This window comes from Harmonia axyridis, chromosome 5, assembly GCF_914767665.1.
Source record: "Harmonia axyridis chromosome 5, icHarAxyr1.1, whole genome shotgun sequence".
Lineage (NCBI taxonomy): Eukaryota > Metazoa > Arthropoda > Insecta > Coleoptera > Coccinellidae > Harmonia > Harmonia axyridis.
This window is the reverse complement of record NC_059505.1, coordinates 33243401-33270663: the sequence shown is the minus strand read 5'-3', so window position 1 is coordinate 33270663 and position 27263 is coordinate 33243401. Positions and strand designations below refer to the sequence as shown.

The window sequence follows — 27263 nt, the reverse complement described above, 5'->3', positions numbered from 1 at the left end:
GTAGAATCATTATCATTTTATCGATAATCTCCCCACACGAAGAAAAATGTTAATAGCCATATAGAACAGTAAATCTGACTGAGCCAGAAAGGAGATATAAAGACAGCGTTAATGAATAAACCATCAAGAACTGAAAGGAATTAGCTAGAATTGCCGACCCATGCCTCCTTCGATCAGATAAATGCACAGTCGTTTGTTTCCGACAATTGACACAAACTATGTGCAAATGTTTGATAACCTGTATTTCAACTTCCATTATTGTCGGTGCTCATTTATTTTTATATATCCTCTTGGAAATAAGTGTACTCGAAAGCTAAAAGCACGGCGTTTCGAGTAAAATTAAACGATATGGGTTCCGTTTTTTATTATCGCGTTCTCGTTTTGTAATTGACGTGGATTCACCGATCTTCGCGGCATTTTTTTCTGTGGTTCGGGGAAAAAATGTTGGGTAGTCGGTGAGCTGTTACTGGTTGTGTCTGCTGGATTTTTTTCAACTGAGTCCATTTTGGACTCGTGTGAACTTCACTCCGAAAGAGTACCATCTTAATAAGTCACTGCCACACAGATGGCACCGCCGCTGTCATACCACTTTTTTTCTCGCTTGCATGTCAAAGTTTTGGATCGAAATATTGAAGGTTAAGTGACGCTATACAGGGTGGGCCACTATCGATGGTACCTTGACTTTCACGGAGAACGAAAAGGGCGATTTTTTTGATAATTTGATTTCTTGGGTGGAAACCAATGCTCTATCGATCTCAAATATTTTCAGCGATGAAGTGTTGCCATAAGTACTAACAACTTCGACACCCTGTATATTATATTACCTTTTTCGGTTTGCCATAACCTCTTGATTATTTATGTAATAATCTCTTGTCAATGTCTCTAGTAGTTTTCGAGTAATTGATTGATATAGGACTTCTTTTTTTGTGCAAAACATAGCTTCAATTGACCGTTAATCACTTCGGTACTTGGAATCCTAGAAAGCAGAAATTTCGGATATCTGAAACAAATGTTTAGGGTATCACGTTTTCGTGGGGATTTTTAAAACACTGATGGACGACAGATGAGAACTTCATTGTAGTACATCACTTGGAAACTTCCTTGAACACTCAACTAACTCAACTGTTCATCACCTCGTAACTTACCACACTGAACTCTCCATTTCCTAGTTTAGACCTGGGTTACAACCATAAAATCAAATTGTACACCGGAATTTCTTCTTCCTTCTCTTATTCTCTAAGTTATTTCACCGTTAATTCCTTCTTCCTTTTCTTATTCTCTAAGTTATATGCCTGCGCAAAGATGTCATGGTTCCTAAACACTAATTCGGTTAGGGGAAACATATTCTCTATTGTATCTTTCTGAGAACCTTATGAATGAGAGAGTTGTATGCTCAAGTACCACGAAAAACCATTGTTACACTAATGCATGTACATTTATATTGAGTATTTTGACGACAAATTCAGCTAGGTACAGACATTATGTCGAATTGTTTTTTGTCGCCACAAATGTATCATGAATAATGTTGCCATTGGGATGAAAACTTGCTTTTGATTAAGAAATCTTACAATTAAGGTCTAGGAACATCTTCTGAAAGGAAATTTTATTTTCTTAAGCACTGTATGACGACTTTCACAAAATTATACTTTTACCTCTTTTCTGATGATATTTGGTAGGTTTTTTTTTCACGAATATTTGAAAAAGGTGGTTTGTACAAAGTACATATCATTGTTTCATTTTTCATTCGCGAATTGAAAATTATTAACTTTCTTCCATGAAGATCATTGTTGAAAGAAATTATACGAAAACCTCATAAAAATCGGTGGTTTGTAAGAAGAAATATCTCGTTTTGAACTGAGCAGATACGCGGAGGTGTTCCCTCTCAAGGGAGAAAAGAGAAAAGGGAACCATGCCGAGCCGAGTCGCAAGGATTATCTTGAACAAAATCTAATCAGTGTTAACACCAGTATTTTAGACATCCTGAGAATAACGTACCTATTATGATTTCAAAACAAAGAGTTACGTAATAAGTTATATTAATTCGATCAATGAAATGACTTGTATACTTGGCTGGCTATAAAAATTAAAATTAATTCAATTGGAATCTCAGTTCGTAAAAATGAAGAGACTTCTATAATAATCTCGCTGCCAATCCCTCTCAATTGAGTTGAACTCTTCAAAGGCTAAATTTGAGATGATCCCAATTTCTCAACCCACTTCATAGCGAATATAAATCAAACAAGGTTCCGTAAATACCATATCGATTGAACATTTTACTATTCCACAGAGCTATTAACAGAGCTGAACAACGAGATACTTATACTACAAACGGAATGTGATATTTATTGCTGTAGGTGAAGATATTAAAATGAATGAGTCAATTCAGAAACGAACCTTTCATTATGAGCTAATCATCGAAAGTTTCACCTTCACCAAACCACACTCCTCAGAGTTCAATGTTACCACTGCAAGATAAAGTGGTGGGCAGTTCCCAAACTAACCACGGACACACAAGGCGTAGAAATTGGGGGATACTGGGTGTAATTACCCCTCCAAGATTTTCAAAATTTCAGTAATCTCGCAAAGACGGAGAACGAAAATTTCTCCATGACATGATACAATAATAATCATTTTACTTTCCTTTGAAATTGACACGTCAATAAAAAATCGGTCCCTCTTACGGTTTATCGCTTTCAAAATGAGATCTTTTATTGCACTACGAGCTAGTCTTTGTCCGAGGTTTATTACTTTCCTTTAATCTATCCGCTTTCTCGGCATCGCCCCTTATTTGCCATCTTATTTGCATTCGTCATCGGTATACACTCACCCGTTGTTTTCGGTTTTTTGTATCATTCTCATAAAATTTTAATATGTAGTTATCAAAGAACGAACTGAATAATTCGCATCGAAAAATTGACTGGTCTGTGTTGTACCGGGTTTTTCACCATAATTTGACCCCCCCTTCAACTTTGTTACTAGAAGAGGTACAAAAAAATGTTTTCTACAAAAGTTTCACGAAATCGACTAGTGTTTTTTAAAATGATTTCACAAAACGAAATATATACAGAATGGTCTACATATTGATTGCAACTTCATTTTTTCAAATGGAACACCCTGTATATTTTTCTATATTTGACTAGCTCTTTTTCCCCTGATTTTGAATATATAACATATGTTTGGCCTATCTCCCTTATTTTGAGTACCACAGAGTTTCAAATTTCAAGAACCACCTGCATGCTCAGTAATCATTTTCAAGTGGTAGGCTGCGATAACTCAAAAAAGGGCAGTCGATTTCGTGAAACTTTTGTAGAAAACATTTTTTTGTACCTCTTCTAGTAACAAAGTTAAAGGAGGGGTCAAATTATGGTGAAAAACCCGGTACAATTTATTGTGTTTCATTCAAATTGCTATTTATTTGTGAAGATATGAGTTTTTAATTACAGGGTGTTCCTAAATTGGAGGTACAAATGAAAATGACAGATTTCTCTGTCATTTAAAAAAAATGTCCGCAAACGCTTTGTTTTTGAGATTAAGGTGTTAAAGTTCAAGTTTTTCTCTCATATCACCTTCCTTCCACAAGATATTTAACTTGAATTGGCATAGATATTTGAAGTTTTCATCATGTGATATTCTAATTTTGAATGCAAATCTACAGGATGAATCTTTCTGGAAGGGTGCCCGCTTCTTTCCTCCAGAATTATTTTTTTGTGAACCACTGGTAGTTTGGGAAAATTTAATAAGAAACTCTGAGTCATTTCTACACCTTTTGGTTTGTCGTTGTATCTGCAATCGATTTCGAGAAGAAAATTCAAACAGTTCTCCATAGTAATTCTAAGGAAAATACAAATTATTAAGAAGATCTAGTTGGGCAGCTTTACCAATTATGTAGCAAAGATTCGATAAACTGGTTAAGAATCACAAAAAAGTAGAACTACAAGAAACACCATGTATCTCAAAAACAAAGCGTTTGCGGGCTCATGTTTATGGGCGATTTTATCTTTAAAATTGTCTAAATTATGAATTTTCTTCGTAACTCTGATTCAGGAACACCCAGTCTAAGATAACAACAATCGAATTGGTAATAAAAAAATTATTTCGGGTAATTTGGTTCAAACTTCCTTATCAAACCTCTTTTTCTCACAGTTTGAGTAAACAATGTCGTCCAAAAATTTTTTTACGATTACCCCCCCAAGAAAAAATAAGATCTACGCCCTTGACAGAATCGAAAACGGGATTAATATCTAGATCGATAGCCACAGACGAAGAAATCGAACGCAGAAACAAAAAGACATTAACAAAAGAGCGTCGAAAGGCAGCGCCTACTCCTCGTCTGGCTCATAATTGTTATGGATCAGTAATTAAACAAATAAATTACTAAACGTTTCTCTTTCCGTTATTAATGATCCTATAACAGTTGCTTGGTCTGCGAACGTGGTTATTATGTAATTATCAGTTAGTTTTAATCTCGGGTTAAGTAAACCTTTCAGAATGCCCAACAAATTACTCTCTGCTATATGTTGAACACACCTCGAAACTGGCCCTCCCTCTGAACCCTCGGTACGGGTAGAATTTCTACGATTCCATAACGAGCTTATGGTCGATTTGGAACGGAGGTCAACCTACGGAAGGACGCACCCTCGAATTACTTGATACACTACTCGAAAAGTAACAAGAACGTTTAATGAGAATTAGAAAAAAAACTTTCTAGTTGAAGGCGTTGTTTTATCGTGTAATACTCCATGTTTACTAACTGTCATACGTCACTTGTCAATCTTACATGGCACAATATTTATGACAAACTTTGACAAATGATAGTTGTGCTAATTCTGAAGATTTTTTGTGAACATAAGTCTGATTCCTTTTCGTTTAGAAGAGACAAAAATTTGAAATAATTTAATTTCACATGTGAAGGATAAAAAGTACTCTAACGAAAATACCATTTGATATGACAACCAGAATTTTGTCGATGGTTACCTCAACAATATACACAAAACAATAGATTTATTTCGCTTGTCATGTAATCTGACGAAGCTTATTTCACTAATAACGGTATCAACAACAATCCTAATGAACTTGTATGCTCACTGCAAAATGCATAAGCCATTAGATAGACCAATAAAATATCAGAAATGTTTTAGTGTCATCGTTTGGGATGAGATTTTCCACAATAATTTGATGCCAGTAGATGTTACGAATGCAGAAGTTTAAGTAGAACACGAACTTTTTGACTTCAGTGATGATCTAAAGCTTCACATTGTTGGAAATATGTGCTATCACCACCACCATACAGAGGGAGGCAAGTAGCTGCTTGACTATATGAAAATTTGCCAACTAAATGGATAGGTCAAAAAAGACTAATGCCATGGCCACCTTGTTCCCCGGATTTCAGTTCTTGAAATTTTTTTATAGGCACATGAAGGGGTTTGTCACATCTGCTCAACAATCACTGAATCAATTCAATATACAATAAACCAAATGAGAATGCACCCAAATCTGAGTAACGGAATCTTCAGTTCAAATCAATAAATTCATTGCTATGAGTACTACTTTTCAATTTTTAAATTGATATCCATTCTCAATTTGTTTGGAAATACATAGGGTGTAAATTACCATAAACCTGCTTTCCTTATAGAACCCTGTTTTTTGTTGAATTCTCAGGTTGCATGAAAAAATGAACCCAAGTTTGATCGAAGTTTCATATGCTTAAAACTTACTTTTTTTGATATATTTCAATTTTTCATAAATGGACAAAACTTAAAAACTATCAAATTATTTGAATGATATTTTGATTGTGAAGGACGGTAGTAAGTACTGAATTTTTGATAATCAATGAGAACTCTACTGGGTCTTCAAAATGACACGATTCATTGATAACTTATTCAAACGTTGGAATCAGGCTTATTCCACACGGAACACTATATTTTATTTTCTCGTTTGATAGAAAATTGTTCGGAGATAATAATATTTGATACCCAATAGAAATTAAAATATAGTTGGTGCAAGAATTGAAACCCCAAGATGCTATTCTGAGGTGAGAACTCGTAAACCAAGCAATTGAGCGCCTACAACGTTTACAAACATCTTGTTTCTAGTTGAATCTCATCATCATTTTTTCTTAATCTCTTCTTTACATATAAACTTTATTTCGATTCATCAAGCCAAGTAGCTTGACATTTTAACCAACTACTTGACTTGAAAGTCAAGCTCATGACCTTGGCTTGACTTGATATCAAGCTACTTGATATTACTTGAGCTTGATATGCACGCGTCACACGCCATATATTTCTCCAATCTCGTGCGCGCTTAGACTGCATAAGGGGATTCCTCGATCGCCGAGAGACTGAAGCCAGTGTGAATTTATTAGTAGTTTTCTCACATTTCTATGAAATCTATTATTAGATTTTGATAGGTTCAGAAATATCGTTCCAAACTTGGCCAAAGATTTTTCATCAATGCCAGCATCTTCAGCTCCTGTTGGAAGACAATTTTCCAAAGCTGATCTTACAGTTATAAAACCAGCAATAGGTTAGGCGACAACTGTGTTAGATGCTCCATGTGTCATAGATCCTGGATGGAAAATTATGAAATCAAACAAAGCCTGGAGGTTATTATATATTAAGAAACTTTATTTTTATTTTTTGTCTTGTAATGATTTATAGTAATTCAATTTATGTTGCTATTTCAAAAAAGTTGATATTTTCGGTTTTTTTATACAATAAGTTTAATAAATGCAAGTGTTTTTCGCAAGGTTCCTTCTCATTTCATTATTTTTTCATTGATGTGACACTACATGAATCCCTACTTGTATTGCTGCATCTTGCACATTCCATGCAATATTTCCAACGTTATTAATTTCTCCGAATCCTAATTTGATCATGACGAATCTCCACCACGATCCGTTATCGGAAAGCAATCGAATATTTTAATCTCCCGAATCCATCTCGGTTCTTACCTGAGATCCGATATCCGGACCCGGTATCAAATGATATTCTCAACGTAATGGTCTTTTAATGAATTAATGATTGCATTGCATCAATGCGAGGCTAGCGAACCATTCAAGGAAGATATATTTTCACCTTTTAGGAATTAATTATCATGTTCCTACGTTAAATGGACTTGTAATTCCTAGGGAAGTGTCTGGGGGTTAAGCGAATTCATCAGTTGATTTATCGTCATAGAGAAACTATATATGGTAATTTGTGTTTTTCACTTTGTTAATCGTTCCCTTGTACAGCGCATTCCTTTCGAATTGTAATTGATTGAACTGGGCTGAATTCAGTAATTAGGGATAACAGTGTGGATATAATGAGAATGTATATGACTGATGATGAATAATGACCAGTTAACACAACGCGTACGAATTAGTTTCATTTCTTACCAAGAAGTGGGATACCATTCCGGTTTGTCGTCATTACTGGAATATCTCGAGAGAAACCTAGGTCGAACGGAGACTTCTGCTGGTTATTTCGAATGCTCGCTCAAATGGAATCATCTGTTGAAAAATCCTTATAATTTCAAAACTGCAGTTGAATGTGAAATGGCAGTTTATCCAGAAAAAGTTCTGGCAACTTGAAAATTAAAGGGTGTTCTTTCAGAGCTATAGAACTTTAAATTGCAATAAAACAACGATGGATTATTCGATTGACATGAATTTTATTTTTTCGCAAGATAATCTTGTGGCATTACATTTTAAATATGATTTCTGGCATGACCGCCACGGCTGGCTCGGATGTAGTCCAATCTGGAAGTCCAATTTTCGATGACTTTTTCTAACATTTGTGGCCGTATATCGGCAATAACACGGCGAATGTTGTTTTCCAAATGGTCAAGGGTTTGTGGCTTATCCGCATAGACCAATGACCTTACATAGCCCCACAGAAATTAATCTAGCGGTGTTAAATCACAAGATCTTGGAGGCCAATTCACATTCCAAAACATGAAATTAGGCAGTCACCAAACGTGTCTTTCAATAAATCGATTGTGGCACGAGCTGTGTGACATGTTGCGCCGTCTTGTTATAACCACAGCTCCTGGACATCATGGTTGTCCAATTCAGGAATGAAAAAAGTTAGTAATCTTGGCTCTATACCGATCACCATTGACTGTAACGTTCTGGCCATCATCGTTTTTGAAGAAGTACGGACCAATGATACCACCAGCCCATAAAGCGCACCAAACAGTCAGTTTTTCTGGATGTAACGGTGTTTCGACATACACTTGAGGATTCGCTTCACTCCGAATGCGGCAGTTTTGTTTGTTGACGTAGCCATTCAATCAGAGGAGTCTGTTCATGATGAATTGCCAAACCAAACTGAGAATATATCACTTGACAGCTGTTAAATCGGTCGCCATCTTGAACAGTAATGCCAACTTAAAGTTATATACCTCAAAAAGAAACACCGGTTAGAAATCAGAGTGCCTGGACTTCCAGGAAATCACATACCATCAGGAAACCTTCCGAGTGAGGAGATGATGAAGAAAATTAGCATCGAGAAAACCTTCACTACGATACTCAGTAGAAAATAAGATTGGGAAAGGGAGTCCACAATCCCATTTCTCGAAAAAAGTACCACTAAATGGTGCACAGATGGTTCCAAAACCACGACAGGGACTGCCCTGAAGTATTCGCGACTGGCACCAAATGCTCACTATCGTTAGGCCGCTGTCTTGGTGTCTTTCAGGCAGAGATACTTGCGATAGAAAAATGTGTGAAAGATAATCTAGTAAGAAACTCTCAGAGATGTGATTTAGCGATTTATTCTAACAATCAGGCTGTAATCAAAGTATTGAGTTCACTTATCATAGATTCTGAGATGGTTTTGGAGTGCCAAAGAAAACTCAACAAAATAAACAAGAATAACAAGGTCTTCTTATTCTACGTTCCTGGCCACTCGGGACTTAAAGATAATGAAGAAGCCAACACACTTTCCAGAAAAGGATCACAAACTCATTTCATTAGCCCGGCACTTTTCTGCGATATTGGTAAATGTACCTCCAAGGGTTTGAGGAGAAGAAAAAAACCGAAAGAGAAACACCCTGGCGGAATCTTCCTGGGTTGGATTATTCCAAAAAAATTCCTCTAGACTGCGAGATCTAAGAAGTATCTGAATCTTAGCAAGAATATGCAGGGTGCGGCAGAGCCGTTTGACGAGTTTTGACAGGTCATTGCTCGGGATGTGGTGGGGGTAGGAAGGTGCGGAAGGGGTCTTTGGATTCCTTAGAGTCACTAGTTTTTAGACAGTACCATGATTCGGAACGGAGTGCATCGAGGCTTTGCCATTCGCACTTTTTACGAAAATAACCGTTATGTGGTCGCGACCCAGCGGACATTTCGGCATTTCTGTCAACGTACAGTTCCCTCTGCGAACACAATCAAAACTTGGGGTAACAGGAAGAACACGATGAGGACGAGGACATGGACGACCAAGAACGGTAATGCATGAGGATTTATCATTTCACCCGTATAAAATCATGTTTGTGAGCAAAGGATTCAGCGTATCTCCTCAAGAACAAATTTTTTCAGTGGTGATGAGGCACATTATCACCTTCCTGGAACAGTCCGGTACTGGGCTGCATGTAATCCTCTTCTACTCCATGAAAAACCACCTTTTTCACTTAAAGTCACAGTTTGGTGTGCTGTGTCTCAATTCGGCTTGATAGCCCCTTATTTTTTCGAGGAGGAAAATGTCACTGTCACAGTAACTTCCCAACGTTAAGTGTTAATGTTGGTAACCTCACTACATCCTGAATTGAAAGAACTTGCTGAAGAACACGATCTGGGTGATATCTGGTTCCAGCAGGATGGCACTTCAGCCCACACAACTTAAACTTCATTAGCTCTTTTGAGACAGATGTTCCCAGGAAGACTGGACTCACTGAGAGGGGACGTTGGTTGGCCAGCGCTCTCACCAGGTTTGAGCATCTACGACTTCTTCCTTTAAGGTCTTCAAACATCATCTACATACCCTGCCAGAACTCGAGCAGCGAATGACCAAAGAAATCCGGGACATACCGCTCGAGACATATGTCGAAAACTTCCAAAATCGACTACATCAGTATGTTGCTGCTGATGGCCGCCATATTGGTGATATCGTTTTCAAAACTTGAGCAGAAAATAAATATTTTTTACTGCCTTGAATGAATAAAACCGTTTCTTTCCAATTGCTACCATTTTTTTAAATAGCCCTTTGAATCTCCTCAGTCGATCTGCCGCACCCTGTACAACACCTCCTCACTAGATTCCTTCTCAAGAAGCACCTCATGAGAATGGGTCTAGCAGGAAACGACGAATGCAGATTATGTGAGAAGGAGGGAGGAAACAAGAAACTTATAGAACAGAAAAAGTTACCTTCCTGAAGCCAAACCTAACCTAACCTTCAACATCTTGATTCAGACTCAATTTTATGTTCAAATATTTCAACACGCATCTTTTGAATCTTGCTACTAACAAAAAAAAAATGTGTGCAACTGGCGATGACATATGTGCGTCAAACCTGGAAGCCGGTACTGAGTGAGGTGTTATATACAGTTATGTGGTCTCAAAAGTCCAATTGACGCATGAATGAGAAAGCTCTTGCTCTTGACTTCATATCAGCACTTTCCCCAATTTTTCATAATTTCTTCAAGGTTTCCTATACGATAAACAAAAATAAATGAATTCGTCGAAGTGAGATTAATCGAAGAGCAATCAATAACTGCTCCAGTGAAACATAAAATAACCAAAAACAAAGCATAAGAGACTGATGCGTCCGAAGATTATCACAATAATGGCTTCAAATTATGATGTTCTGGTAATTATTGAAAATGACAGTATAAATTCCCGGTAACCTGCCTTCTCAACGGCAAAAACCACTTACCGGCCTGTCAAAACGAGTGCGCAAACAGAACGCAGACGGCGTCTTGCCTCAAACGGCCATAAACCATAAAAAAAGGTGATTAATGAAGAATCGCCTCTCTGAGGTGAATCTGTGGCACCTACCCGGTAACTAGAGTACCAAAAGTGGCCTCTGGTGAAATAATACGCATCTTCTCCGATATTTAATGAAAACCTGTTTTCAGTCGATAACCTTAAATCATTAATGGAAATTAAAGTTTTAACGACTCGCGCTGGTTTGTGTGTTGAAACTTGGTCGGCCGTATACCAAGCCTGGTTGATCACTGGAGTACAATGAGTTCAAATATAAGTACTTAATTTGTTTTAGTACCCAATTATTGTGGTCATTTCGTTTTTGACAGTCGTTAATGAACTACATAATTTCGAGTTTTCTGGAAATTGTGTGAAGTCGTGTGTTTATTACGAAATTTAATCGCTTTTTTGCGATAACTGTGAAAAATAAAAGGAGTGACAAAATTAACTGCATTTACCATATGCTTGAATGTCAAAACATTATCTAACAACTCAATAATTGAGGTCTTAACGTTAATTTTGTGACCAAGATAATTACAAGCGCGCATTCGCCATTTTGTAACATCGGTCATTAGAGAATATTTTCGGTTGTAAAAATGTAGTATATTACATTAACACAATACCAACATCTTCAATACTCTGGAGTAACTTCCACTAATCATTGAACATTTGCAACAATTGTTATTTTTAGAAAACCCAGACATACTGATACTACCATCCATGCTACTTCTAACCACCATTAAATCAGAAAATGGCAGCATATAACTGTATGATTCATAGAATCACATTTTTGAATCATGATCATTTTTGTGAAGAATTGAATGTAATCAAACAAAGTTTAAATTGGGGTATCGCGTTTTCGTTGCGATTATTAAAACACTGATGGACGACAGACGAGAACTTTATTGTGGTACAGCACTCGGAAATATCCTTGAGCACTCTACTAACTCGACTGGTCATCATCTCGTTACTTACTTCCTTGAGCTCTCTTCTTCTCAGTTTTATACCTGGGTGACAAACATAAAATTGAACACCGTGAATTTCTTCTTCCTTTTCTTATTCACTAAATTGTGCAATGGTATCATGGTGCCTGCACACTAATTAGGGTAGGGTAAAGATATTCTCTATTGTATCTTTCTGAAAACCTTATGAATAAGAAAGTTATATGCACAAGTACCACGAAAGACCATTGTTACACTAATGCAGCTACATTTATATTGAGTATTGTGACGACATTATGTCTCATTGCTTTTTGTCGCCACAGTAACTACCCATGTGTTATTGATTTGATTTTGAATAATAAACAAAGGAAACAAGCGTTACCTCTAGCATAATCTATGGTAAAATGTATGTAATATTCGTAATTTTTTTTTCATTAGCTGATATTAATAGTAGTCAAAAGGTATTGCTAAATACTCGATTTAAAATTCACAATTACCCAAAGAATATGATTCTAAAGAATCATGAATAATTTAGAAATTTTATCTATAATAATAAAGAAGAAACTAGTAAAGACAATAAATCTGGTGTCTACAAGTTGACTTAATTTATTGTCTCATGATTTATATGAGACAAACAGCAAGATCTTTGAAGAAGAGGATACACGAACATCAAAGAAGTTATTCATTTTCAGATAGTTGGAAAATCCCAAGCGGCAATATACCTGTAAAAATTAGTATGTCTCATTTAGTATCCATGTTTTGTAGGTCAATGTTATTGTTTTTATCACCTATACATATAAAGTTGTCTGAAAACTCTGTTTTATTATCAGTCAAAATGTAACCTGATGGAGCCACATTGTTGGTGAAGCAATTGCTCAAACATTAAAAGATAATTAGAAATCACTTTGTTTTATTATTTAAGGAGCCGACTGAATAAGAATAAAAAGGAAATCTGCTCAGGAAAGTTGCACTCAAAAATTGCATGTCGCCAAGTCTTGAAGAAGAGTTTTTTCTGTAATTTCATTCCTGAATTATTCATCAATTATGATTTCGAGCAAGGAGGATTATAGCCGTTTTTTTATCAAATTTTTGTAACAAATTTCAGGAAAATAGCTGTTAATAATTTTCTTAGAGAAGCTCAGGATGAACAGACTTTTTCAATAATAATAATGTCCTATGTGAAAGCAATTTGAATTTATCCCAATTCCGTAACTTGGCAAAATATAATCATGAAATCAGAAAATTACTCACTTTTTTATGTTATTATACGGAGTTTGTTGTGTTTTTGAACTTTTGAACCGATATTTTCTTCCCCCTCCAGTTAGTGTATAACAGACCTTCAAAATCATTGAAGAAAAATCTTTTTCACCAAAACTGAAATTTTCAATTTGCGTTTGGGAGTCCAAAATTCGCAAAGGAAAATCCATACACCATAAAAAGTCATTCTTAAAAGAAAGGAGCTGTTTCTATGATTGGTCCTAATAATCAAACTCTCCAAATCTATGCTCCAAGAATACCGTGATTTCCGAACACCCCAGAAAATTTCAATCGAAACTGAGAACACAAAACCGTGAACGTCGAATGAGCAGCTCTCTGATAACTTCCCATAAATCTATAAGATGCATCTGATATATTTATTCATTCACTAATAAGGTAGCGAACCAATCTCAACACCGAGCACGGTATTTTTAAAATAAACATACATACGTTCGTACATCTCAGCTCCGTAAAGATACCGTGGCCTACTATGAAGTCCACGTTTAAATTCTCATAAATAACCCGCTAACAATCTACTAGTGACAGCTTGTTAAGTCCTAACCACAGGTTAGGTTATAATTAATGGCTTACGTCACATTGTAATTGTTGACTCGTCGCTATTAAATCCACTTCACTACGTGTACGGCTATTTGTTAACGATATTGGGGTATTTCTGGTGTTTATGTTGGTATACCTCTTTTGCGCGGAGTTATACTTGTTGCTTGTTATATTTTCCGAATTGGGGAATCAGAATATATGTTCGTATATATCAGGCAAAAAAATAAGTATAAAGACAAGACATAACATTTTACTCAATGGTTATTATTTCTTACCATATAATATCGAAGAATATATTCCAAATTCAATGACTTTTCAATGAATGCGCGAATAAAATGAAATTAAAGTATTCAACTTAATCGTAATCACTAGTAAAGCATTTTATCGACTATAGGTTATATAGACTTGGTTGAAAGAAGGGTCTTCTGAAAAATTAACTCCCGAAACTATTGAAGCTAGAACGCCTCGAACTAGACGGTAGAAAATGTTATAATATATAATTTAATATAATCATGGCAGTACACATTTGAAATTTTATCATTTTGTGTTCAATTATATGAATAGATATCAATTTTTGTATTTCTCTTTCTTGATTTAACATACTAAAACACAGGAAAATTTTTACTTAATTTATTATCAAAAAATTTGCAACATTGTGTCTATTCCTTCAAAATAATATTTCTTTATGGTATATTCGGTTTATTTATTGTCTTGGAATATTATTTCAATTCTAAAAGGCACTGGAGAGGAAAAATTGTATTAGTAAATACAAAAATTCCTAATCGCACGTCTGTCTTTAAGCTAATTTAATTATTCAATTTGTTAACCGTTTACTCAATTTTTACATTTTTATTTATTTTGAATTTTTTTTGGTTGGTTATTAATTTTATCATTTTTAGAAAAATTTGTCAATTTTTTGATATTTATATTGAATATTCTTCATCAAGTAGGCTCAATAAACTTTTATAACTCTCACTTTATAGCTAAACGCGTATAAAAAACTTGAGATTACCTACTATACTGAGTATCTACTGACAAGAATTGAATCCCGAAATCTAAAAAAAAATCAAGAATCCGAAGGTTTTTGCGATAAAATGAAAATATTGTATATTGTATCAACTCAGCTTTACCTACTCGAACTAGGATAGACCTATAGTTTCCGAAAAAAAACTCTGCACTAGCTCTTTCTAGGGTGTTGAAGCAAATAATGAAATGAAAATATCGAATTTCATGAAATAGGTATATATCTTCGACATTCAATCATGAAACATGAACATGATACTTCTAACCCTAATAGTTTAGGAATTGTGAATTCTGCAAAATCCAAAAAACAAATGAAACCGAGTTCACATGCCTCAGTATGAAATTTGTTTCATGTTTTTTCTCATTCAAGTTTATTAATTTGATACCTTGTATGTAAAGTTCCACTCACCAAATAATTTTTTTGAAATGAATATCGATAATATTTCATTTGAAATATTTTTGATATTTTCAAATTTTTTTTATAGAGAATTAATGAAGTAAGGTGTGAGAATAGCATGAAGCTAAACCTTGTCTCATCAGATGTAACTATTTCACACAAATAAAGACCAGTTATTACTTTTATTAATACATATTTATATTGTATCATTCAATATACCTCATATTTTTGAAAAATTCTATTTTTATGAAATTATAGAGGAAGGCTGCAGTAAATATTTTAGGCTAAACTATTTCTCTTACTGTTTTGGAAAAAAGCTAAAAGATCTTACTATTTCAGAAATAAATATTAAAAAAGGAATGAGACAATGATAAATAATTTATGTTTTAGTAAATTGTTCTTCACATCTTTTTTGTATTTTTTCAACTGTTTATATGTTTTTTTATTTCGATTTATGTATCTAGAAGTTGATCAACTTTTAGATATTATTTCCAAATTTGTTCTTGTTTAAATTGAGTTCTTCATTTTCTATCATCCATAAATAAAACAGTTTTGTGTATATTGGAAAGAAACTTGAAATTAATCCAAATAAAGATTCCAATTTGTCTATATTCCAACATAATCCAGTAATGAACCAATTCATGAATAAACTATTAATAAAACTTTTTTTTTATTTCAATAAATACTTTTTCCAATATAACTTTCTGGAAAATGACAAAATAAAACAAATTTCACATTTGGGAAAGTTTATTTTCCTCATATCCATGTTTTCAGATAGATCCATTTAAGTACATTCTTTTCAATATAATCTTTTCTATGTTCAACTACATACGTACAATCTTACTCAACTTCAACAACAAATATACAAAAGACACCGCAAACAATTAAGCTACAACGAATTAAAGAGAATTATTCACAAATCCACAAGATAACAAAATCAAAATATTTCGAATACCAAATTTTCATTTACAGTAGGTAGGATGAAAATCTACATTTTAGTTGATTGATACTTGGGAATCCATTGTATATTACGCCAGGCGAATACATTTAACTGAATATTTACAAAAATAAATACAAATTTCAAATAAAATAAATAATATATACACTGGTACTAATTTCTAGTCGTTTTGTATATCGAGATTGGCACTAGAAAGTTTTTTGGCACATCGTTGGCACTACCTCTTGAATGTACATATTGCCACTTGGGTTGGGTTTTGCTTTGTACAATTTATTTACAATTTACATATTCGGCTCGAGTGTTTCTCAAGTATCACTTTCAACATCACTGCTACATTCTTCGTCCATGTCCATGTCTATGTATTCCCCATACTGGTCTTCATCTCCCGTCTCTTGTTTCCACTTGTTCACGTGATGTGCGTTCTGTTGGGAATTTTGGGAATTCGTTTGGCCTTTGCCCCCCTGACTCGTCTTTGCCTCCTCTTCTTGCTGCATTCTTTTGTGTTTCGTCCGTCGGTTTTGAAACCAAACTTTAACCTGCAACAAAGAAACCATTCATTAGTTATGTTTTATCGAGTGGTTGATAAAGAGTCGATATTGATTGTCATTCATTCATCATTGGTAACGAACATCTCGAATTATTTCATAATATTGTTTTGCATAATATCAATTAGGTTTTTTGTGTTTTTGTATGATAAACAACCAAAACATGGATCAGAGGAATGGTGATAATGTGATGGAGAAAATAGTGAATATAAACATGAATTTCAGTCGATAAAAGAGTGTTTATAGAAGAAATTGGCAGAATAAAACATGGATATTTAATGGTATGAATGGTCTTAAATTGATCTGATTTGTTTCATCAAGAAACAGGAGTTTTGAGTTATTGTAAATTGAAGTTAGGTGAGATAGCGGTGTAGTTGAAGATATCAGAAAACAGTGCTTTCACTATTTTGCGTGAACATTTTTCCATGAGGAAGCTTCAGTCGAAATGTCCATGTCTATGTATTGCTCAGCGCTGATCGAAAGCATATGTCAATACCGAACGCTGTTTGGAGTTGTTTGAATGGAATAAACAGGATTTTTTTGGGTCGATATGTGCATGGTTTCATCACTACATTTTCTAAGTCAAAGATAGCGTTAGCTTATAGAAAACAGCAGTACTAAGTGACCAAAATCTCAAAGATCAGCTGGCAAGTTTGATAGCATCCGTATTTTGGGACTTGCATGGTATATCTTGCATTGACTTTCTTGACGAAGGTGAATATCATTAACAGTGAATATTACAGAATGTTATTGAATAGATTGAGTAAGTATAGCAAATGAAAGAAAAAAATTCTCTTTCATCTAGACAATGCTTCTTGTCACAAATCGATAATCAAATCGAACGAATTGCGCTTCCGAATGCTTGATCAGCATGCTCTTTCTCAAGATCTGATCCCCAGTGGTTTTGGTTATTGGCTTTTCGCAGGACTCAACAGAATGTAACATGGAAAGAAAAAATCATATCCAAGTAAAGAAAGAAAGAAGCGAAAAAAAGAATAACAGAGTTAAAAGACCAAATCGATAACAAAGAGAGAAACAGACACCTGTCTATACCATGGTTTCACATCAAGTTGGAAAAGCAGAAGCGCTCCAATGATGGCATAATTTGCACCCCAACCCAAGCTGCATAGAATCCAAACCGTTGACTAACTAGGGGTACATTAAATCTAATACGATTTCGCAAAAGCGGCAGATGCACCAAAGACGGTTGATATAAAAACCTAACCCCCACAAAATGGAGTACACGACCCCAGGAACCCAATAACGCATTTTAATGTCGACCAATGAGATCCTACAATCCGCATGCTTTTTTAGCACCTAACAATAGCACCCCAATTGGACCCTGCGTGAATGTACCCCTTGTTATTACGACAAAATGGCATTATATAGGGTGTGAAATTGATAGTGCATTTTATACATCAGTTTACTCGGTCATGATTCGGGCGTTTGGTCCCCCTTTTTATTGGATTAGGGGGGAGATGAAGCGACAATTAGCCAAATAAATTTTGGCTGACAGATACGCCATCCAGGGATGATTTATCTTTACTGGATGGAACCTGATCGTTTTGGTATAGTTGGATCTCAGTTTTGGTTTGATTGATGAGATGTGGGAATATTATTGAGGTGGAGTTGAAAGATGGATTTGATTTTTGGTGTGTCCCAGAAGATCGGATGATACTAAGAGGGGAGGTATTCTTGGATCAATTGAACTTGATCATTTCTTTAACAGTTGATCGTCATGGATTGTTAGGTTTGAGTTCATTATTTCTTTTGAATTTTCGACGACAAACCGTTGGAAGCACCTTCAAATTATGTCTCAATATTAGTTGCAGTATCACATGGAGAATGCTAAAAACTAATTTCGAAATTATTTCGTCCATTAGTTGGTGCCGCTGTCCTCTTTATTTTGACTTTGAAAGTCATATACATATTATTCTGTTTTGCGAAGTTGACAATGGTTATATTTTCTCTTTCAAATTATTTTTTCTGTTGAAATTGCAGAAGGGTTATAGAACATTTTGGCAGCATGATTTACCAATGAAAAAGCGATCTTTTGAAGGGACGTAACATGAAACAGCATTTTCACCAGAACTATTTAACGAAACAGAATTTCTCAACATAAACAAATATTCGTGGAAAATAACGATCAATTACAAAAATTATTCAACTCATGTGTTGTAATCGTAAAACCGAGAGTTTCCTCATAAAGAAATAAAATGAAATCTTCTGTGAATGGAATCGAAAAAAGTAGAAAGTAGATGACTGCACTGAGATAATGTATAAAATCTCAATTCCTTGTGTAATAATTAGGGATTCATTAAGCAAAGTAGCTTGACTTTTTAACCAACTACTTGACTAGCAAATCAAGCTCGTGAAAATTTACATACTTGAGCTTGACTTGACTTGATTTTAGATATTTATTGCTTGACTTGATATCAAGCTTCGGCATATATTTCTGCAATCTCGTGCGCGCTTAGACTAAATAAGGATATTCCTCGAACGCCGAGAGCATTCGCCAATGTGAATTTATTAGCTCCTATTGAAAGACAATTTTCCAGAGATGCTCTTACAGTTACAAAAACCCTCAATAGGTTAGCAACAAATCTATAACATGCCTCATGGGTCACAGATCTTGGATGGAAAATTATGAAATCAAACAAAGCCTGGAGGTTTCTCAATATTAAGAAACTTTACTTTTTATTATTTTGTCATGATTTATAGTGATTTAACTTATGTTTCTATTTCAAAAAGAGTTGATATTATATCATAAGTTCAATGAATAAAACTGTTTTTCGCAAGGTTCCTTCTCATTTCATCATTTTTTTATTGTTGTGACACTACACAATAAAACTGCTAAAAATCAAGTAGCTTGACATGATTCAAGCACTTGATAAATAAATACTTGACTTGAGATTAAAAAACTATTACTTGATTTGACTCATTCAAAAGAAGATCATTTATTGAAATCAAGTTCTATTTTTTCTTGTTTGTGTGTTTCTTGTTGTGCGTAGTTTGTTTCCTACTTTAACTTGAACTATTTTGTTTGTTTTCTAGGTAGCTTTTATGAAGTCTAAATACATATATAGACGAAACGTTGGGTTAGGCTTAGTCGTTAGAGTTAAATTAATCTCTGGTATTAACCCTGTAAATTAGACTTCAAAGATAATAATTGTGCTTCGAATTGGCTGTACTTAGTAGGAAATTAGTGTCCCAAATGGCCGTACCATTCCCGGCCAAAAGAACATTTGAGGTGTGTCCCCCCATCTCATTCAATCGAGTCGACTGGTTTGCATAAATAATTACACGAGTGCAAGAAAGGCAAGACGCAAGTCCTTAATTCAACAGGCGATTTTTGCGCCATAAAAGCGAAATTAATAATTTAATAACATGTTTCGGGATCTGAACTCAACGAGTATCCATTCCTCAGTACTGTTGTGAGGCATATATAAGTTAAACAACAACTCGATACCACTCCTCGATGCCGTGGCTTCACCTGGATCGTCCTACCTTTGATTAATCATACCATTAATAATGCAAATCAAAATCTATTTATCAGAACGATTGAAACGAAAGATCTACGGGTTAATTCATAGCCGTCTGTCAGTTTAACCGAGATTCTTCGTTGATATTTTCAACTGTTATCGCGGTTCTGATCAGTAATCAAGTTTATGTGGCTGATTGCCCTATGGGGGACCGGGAATGGTCCTTCGACTCGGATGCTTTCTTCTCCGGTATCGAGGCGGGGTGGTTCTTCATCGATGTGGGTAGGTGGGGTAACCACCGTTTCTGATAAGATGTAATTTAGCGTCCACAGGTATGCGACCGGTGGAAAACGGCCAGCGGATGTGAGTTGGAAGGTCATTTTTCTAGGTTCGAGGAAGCGCTTCCTGCTGCTAACGATATTGGAAAGTTTGATGGTTTTCTAGTCGAGAAAAATCGAGTGTTGGGTTCGACGCTTTCTCCTCTGAGTAATAAGGAAGGGTGTTTTTTGCGAGTCATGTGTGTAACGAGGAAAATCGGTTTACAATTGGTTTCTTAGAGGCGTTGGGTACACCTGGTGTCTGCAATCTGTTGATCCTCATAGAAGATGAGGTACTTCTCTTGTGCGTTTTCCATTTATAAAATTGATTGAATACGATCTGATGAATGGTTTTCGAATTATTGAATTATTATAAAGCTTTATTTCTTCAACAATTCAAATTATTTTAAAAGCTCTTGTGTTGATGGCTGGTCACAATTTGATTGGGTAACGTATTCTTCTCCTTATCCTATATGGAAAGTGCATCTAGATTCAACTATTCAACTCGGGGATTCTATTGACTGATAGAGCAATAAAGACTTTATCTGCTCTACTGATTGACTGGCTCTATGAATCTACTATCAGCACTATCGAGCACTCGTTTCAATGTATTTCTGACTCTGTAGATCTACCAACTAAGTAGAATATCTAGCTCTATGTATCTGCTGAATAACAGAAGCTATATACCAGCTGAAATATCTACTTATAGGTTTACTATAGAGGGACTACATTTGGTTTGAAATTCGAAAATTATAGAGCTATTCAGCTCAAAAACTCATGACTTCACGTCAGTGCTTACCTCATCTGTATCTATATTGTTCCTGATTTCCTATGATTCTGATGTTGTTATCAGTAAGAGGCTTCAAATTTTATTTTAAATATATGCAAAATTTGAACTCGGTCAGCTTTGTTATTATTGAAATATTGGTTTTTTTTCGATACTCTGCTTGATTTTTTTATGGTTAGAATAATGATATCGACACGGACCTTGACATGAATATTTTAGATATTGTATCTCACAAGCTTTATGGCAAACTTTGACAGGACTTTGTCTATGAAGATACGTCCTCTTTGATTTCATTTTACAAGCTATTTTCTTGTAAGCCTCCCATCGACAAACAAGATTCTGTTACTGTTAATATAAGGCAATGGACATGGATGACGACCACTCAAGTATTCAGGGCGGCTGTCAATAAAGTAATGTGGACCAATGTGATTGCCAACATCCACAGAGGATAGGCACCAATAGAAGAAGAAGGACCAGCAGTTACTTGTCCCTCTCTGTGTGGTGATGCCCTATCGTGTTGCTATCGTATATTTGCAATAATGTTGAGCTCAAGATCATTACTGAAGTAATAAAGGTTGTGCTTCAAAAAATGTGTATAGAAATTTACATTTAAACGATTTATACCATCTGCTGTCATTAGGTAAATCATGTTGACATGAAAAGAAATTGTATCGAATTCATCTAAACGAAAACTAATTGGACCTATCTTCATATTAGGAAAGAAAGTTCCGAAAGAGCACAACTATCATCTGTCAAAGTTCGTCATAGAGCTTATAAAACTCTTTTTTTATTCAGACAGAATCTAAACACGATCGGATTCTAAATAACGGAAATCGGAATGACTCAAAAACACGGGTTGGAACGATTCAAAAATTTTATCGTGAAATATCCAACAATAACAAATAATTTCAAGCTTCTTAACACACAAGAAACACCATAACATCCACCGAAACAAGCGCAGAATATTCGGCGTCAAAACACCGTGTAACCGAGCCAGAAAATACAAACCCAGAGGGCAGACTACGATATAGACCCGGCCGTCTCATCATCCAGATCCGGCGTTTACTTTAAATGGAGCCTAAACTCGGAACAAATGGCGATCGTTCCAGAAACCGGAACTAGTCGATACGTTAGTCGTCCGTCGCAATAAAAGAAACCGGATACGGATGAAAAATGCGAAAAAACACGGATAAAAAGCTTATTGTCGACTCCATCATCGGTAATTTTTGTGTTCGAGCCGTACAAAAGAACTCAACGTGGACCGAGCGCAGTTTGTCAAGTGGTTAATGGTTTGTGAATTCGGGAATCCTTTATGTTCCTATGCTACCCCTCGGCTGGCATGTCGAACTTTATGCCAGATTGATTGAGCAGCAGAGTGATTGTGCTCGATACAAAATGGCCGCCGCGCGGAGATCGGGATGACGTGTATGGAAAACAGTGATTTGTTTTTTTTTTTTTTCAATTCGATAGTGATTCGTTAATGATAGGATGAGTTGGATAATCTGGAGAATATTGATATATTTGGTCAATTTTCCGATAATATTATATAGTACATAGTGTTCCCAAAAATGTGTGAAAGCTTTTAGAGGATGAATCCTCATCTTTTATATAGACCCTCTTGGGCTTGAAAAGTTACACAACTCCAAAAACGGGAAAATTTCTTTTTTATTTTTGTTGAAATTGCTAAATAGTTCAAGCAATGGCAGTTTGAAAACATTTTCCGGCAATTAAAAAAGGTCTTACGCTCTAAAAAATGTGTTGATTTAGGTGTACAACCGTCATTGATTGGTATGCTAGGTTTAAATGAGGTGAAATGAGCACCGAAGACGGCGAACGCAGTGGACGCCCAAAAAAGGCTGTCAGCGACGAAAAAATAAAAAAAATTCATAAAATAATTTTGAATGACCGTAAAGTGAAGTTGATCGAATTAGCAGACATTGTGAAGATAGCATCTGAACGTGTACATCATATCATTCACGAATATTTGTACATGAGAAAGCTGTGTGCGAAATGGGTGCCGAGCGAGCTCACAATCGATCAAAAGCAACAACGTATTAATGATTCTGAGCAGCTCATTTAAAGAAAAAAAGGAGCTGTTTCATCAAGACAATGCGCCGTGACAGAAATCAATGAAAACAATGGCAAAATTGCATGAATTGGGCTTTGAATTGCTTTTGCATCCACCGTATTCGCCAGATCTGATCACACGGACTTTTTCCTGTTCTTAGACCTCAAAAGAATGCTCGCTATAAAGAAATTTAGCGCCAATGAAGAAGTAATCGCCGAAACTGAGGCCTATTTTTGAGCGAAAGACAAATTGTACTACAAAAATGGTATCGAAAAGTTGGAAGATCGTTATAATCGATGTGTCGCCCTCGAAGGCAACTATTTTGAATAATAAAATCGAATTTCGCCAAAAAAAAGTATTTTACTATGGAAGACCGGGAGTTTTTCAATAGGTCAAGAAGATCAATAGAGCAGTAAATTGAAAAGCAAGACGTTAATTGTATAAACTGATGACGATTTTGCTTATCCGCGATTACCACTCATAGAAATGTATGGAAATTCACTGATTCAATTAACATTAGATGGGATTATAATTGAGCTCCCACTCGGATTGCAATTAAATTAAAAACCATCTCCATATCAGATTCATCAGGTCTTGGGGGCAAGAGAAACGTCAAAAGCCAATTTCCAAAACAACTATTCCTCGAAATTAAATTACACATCTTATTATTCAAAGTAAATGAACAATAGATTATTAGCAGTATAAAATGCGTATTTAATTTTGACAAACGCCAATCACTATTCCAATTAAATTCTAATAGTTTCGAAATAACAATTAATGTTATCTACTTCAATAAGCTCGCTTAATTCTATTAATAAAATTATATTCCGACACGTTTGACCGTAAACTGACACCCACGGCAACAAATTCAACTAGAACGAAACAAAGGTTCAATAATAAACGTAAAATTTTAATGTCAACAGCAGTACTAAAAGAAAGCAATTTGTGCTTCGATTTTACGGTCCTTTTTCGAGAAATTGATTCAACGTTTACACCTTCTTGAATTAGCACAACCTATTTGTATTTTTAGAAACTCGGCAAGAGTAATCTAACACAACTCCTTGGTATTTATGGCGGAATTATGAAAGTTGAACAAACAAGGAGAATGTAATCAAAAGATATTTTGAAAACTAGAATTGGAAGATTGAAAGGTAGATATTTCCATCAATATATAAGTCCACTTCAATCTTTACTTCATCCTTGTAAAGGGTGTTTTTTTTTCGAGGTATATAAGTTGGCATAACTGTTCAAGATGGCGACCGATTTAACAGCTGTCAAGTGATTTATTCTCAGTTTGGTTTGGAAATTCATCAAATTCAGCCAAACGATCATCAAGTAAGGCGTAGATTCGTCGAATGGGCCCAAAATGAGATTGCTGTTGTTCCCGATTATCATAAGCGAATTTTGTTTAGCGATGAAGTGCACTTCTGGTTGAATGGCTACGTCAACAAAAAAACCGCCGCATTTGTAGTAAAGCTTATCCTCAAGTGTATATCGAAACACCGTTACATCCAAAAAAACTGACTGTTTGGTGCGCTTTATGGGCTGGTGGAATCATTGGTCAGTACTTCTTTAAAAACGATGATGGCCAGAACGTTACAGTCAATGGTGATCTGTATAGAGCCATGATTACTAACTTTTTCATTCCTGAATTGAACAACCATGATGTCCAAGAGCTGTGGTTCCAACAAGACGGCGCAACATGTCACACAGCTCGTACCACAATCGATTTATTGAAAGACACGTTTGGTGACCGCCTAATTTCACGTTTTGGACCTGTGAATTTGCCCCCAAGATCTTGTGATTTAACACCGCTAGACTACTTTCTGTGGGGCTATGTAAAGTCATTGGTCTATGCGGATAAGCCACAAACCCTTGACCATTGGGAAGACAACATTCGCCGTGTTATTGCCAATATACGGCCACAAATGTTTGAAAAAGTCATCGAAAATTGGAGGTCCAGATTGGACTACATCCGAGCCAGCCGTGGAGGTCATATGCCAGAAATCTTATTTAAAATGTAATGCCACAAGATTATCTTGCGGATAAATAAAATTCATGTCAATCGAATAATCCATCGTTGTTTTATTGCAATTTAAAGTTCTATTGCTCTAAAAAAAACACCCTTTAGTAACGAGGTTCCACAGAGCAATAACCTTGGGCCTTCTTTCTTCAAATAACTTCTATATTATTGCAAAAATAATGATGTCAAAATTGTTGCGATAAGTAGTCATGAACTGATTTTCTTAAATATCAACAAATTTGGACTGAAACAACAGATTTTGTATTGGATTAGAGAAAAACACCTTACATTGAAGGAAATTGAAAGAAGAACAATGTTGGCTAAATTGCGGCTATGTAGAAAAAGTTGAATTCATGATTATAAGTTTTTCATACTGATTTTTTATTGAAATACCCTTCAAGAGTTCAAGTTGAATTTTTTCGAAATGACGATCAATTCTTTCATGTAAGCGAAAAAATCAAAGCAAAATCAGCGGTTGTAAAGATTTCTCCAATATTTCATTAGCTGCTCAAGCCTAAGTATTTAGTCGTATGTTTAAATTCTCGCAAGCGACGTTTATTGCCATAAAATTAGTCAATTCAGGTGGGCAAAAGGAACTTCGTGCCGTTTAACACCACGCAGTGTTTATCAAAGGTGTAATAAATCCCATATGTACAGAAAATTCCCAAGAAGTTTCTATTTCGCATTTTGCTCGCCTTCTGTCACGCAAATAACCACGTGAGTCACGTTCGTTTGAGTTATGCGCGAGTTCATTTGAGTGAATAGATTAACGCAAACGTGGATAGCTCAAGTTTATTTCGAAAATACGTAATCAAATCGATAATCGTTGAAGATGCAGAACTACTAAAATATTAATCGAGTGCAAAAACAACAATTAAATCATACAGAAACTTTGATTGCAGCCATTCTGACGCTCAGGCTGTAATCAGAGCACTGAGCTCACATATCACTAAGGCTGAATCTTCTTGAGTTGGATCATACAAAAAAGTTTCTTTGAAACTTTGACACTACGAGATCTGAGAAGTATCTAGATCTTAGCGAGCATATACTATACCTCCACACTGGATTCCTTACACGGCATTGTCGTCTAAAAAAGCACCTCATGAGAATGAGTTTAGCAGAAAACGATGAGTGCAGATTCTGTAGGGAGGAAGAAGAAAGTCCGGATCATCTGGTGACGGGATACCTCGCCATCACAAGCCAACGCAAAATCTGCTTTGAAAAAAACTTCTATAAGTGAGGAAGTACCCTCCTTGAAGCAATCCCAGATACTGGAGTTCATTAGAACTCTGGAACTGGAAGGCGAGCTGTAGATCCAGCTATGTCGAGAATAGCTATGATGGGGGCACAATAGACCTTTAGGTCACAGTGCAAGGGGACCCCCTAGAATTAAATCTTCATCTCATAGAGTAACAACGTTTGTTGAAAACCTTGCAATCCAAATTAAACTTAATCAGTGATAAAAAAGGGATTTTTTACCCCATTGTTACCTACTTTGATTCGATATTATTGTTCAAATTATTCCCCCTACAAAAACGGAATGGCATCACACACCGCTGACATCTGGGCCCGATATTTGGGTAACCTTGAAACTGCCAACCGATTGCCACATGTTGTGTTTTGACAGTAAATTGAGGGAAAATAAAATTGTTTTTCGATCTCGCCCTAATCTGCATCCAATCGATCGAATCCTTTTTATCGTTTCGTATTTGAGGAACGAATTCGACGCATTCCATCGAAAAACACACCCCTAATCGTCGGGGCACGTGAGATAGCCTCGGAAAAGTGTGGATATCCACTTCAGTATCTCTCCCCCTTCTGTTTACTTTCCATCGAATGAACGCGTACAAAATTCTACCGCACACGTTTCCAATTAGAAACACAAACATTTAAACTGGCCTTCAAATAATGAAAAATAATAATTTCGCGTCGTTTATTGGCGCTGGGCTTTTTTCAATCGACGAAAAGGATCACACTTTTAAAGGTGCTAGGGTTGGGCGA

The 27263-nt window shown here is 35.6% G+C and overlaps 1 protein-coding gene across 1 annotated transcript in view; it reads right to left on the bottom strand.

Moving 5' to 3' along the window:
- Positions 1–15811: 15811 nt before the first annotated feature.
- The window catches only part of LOC123681293 (homeotic protein empty spiracles-like), a 35484-nt gene continuing 24032 nt past the window's right edge, over positions 15812–27263 (bottom strand). The window contains exon 3 of the mRNA XM_045619613.1: positions 15812–16576. Coding sequence (XP_045475569.1) covers positions 16346–16576 — 231 coding nt within the window. The 3' untranslated portion in view covers positions 15812–16345. The remainder of the gene's footprint in view (positions 16577–27263) is intronic.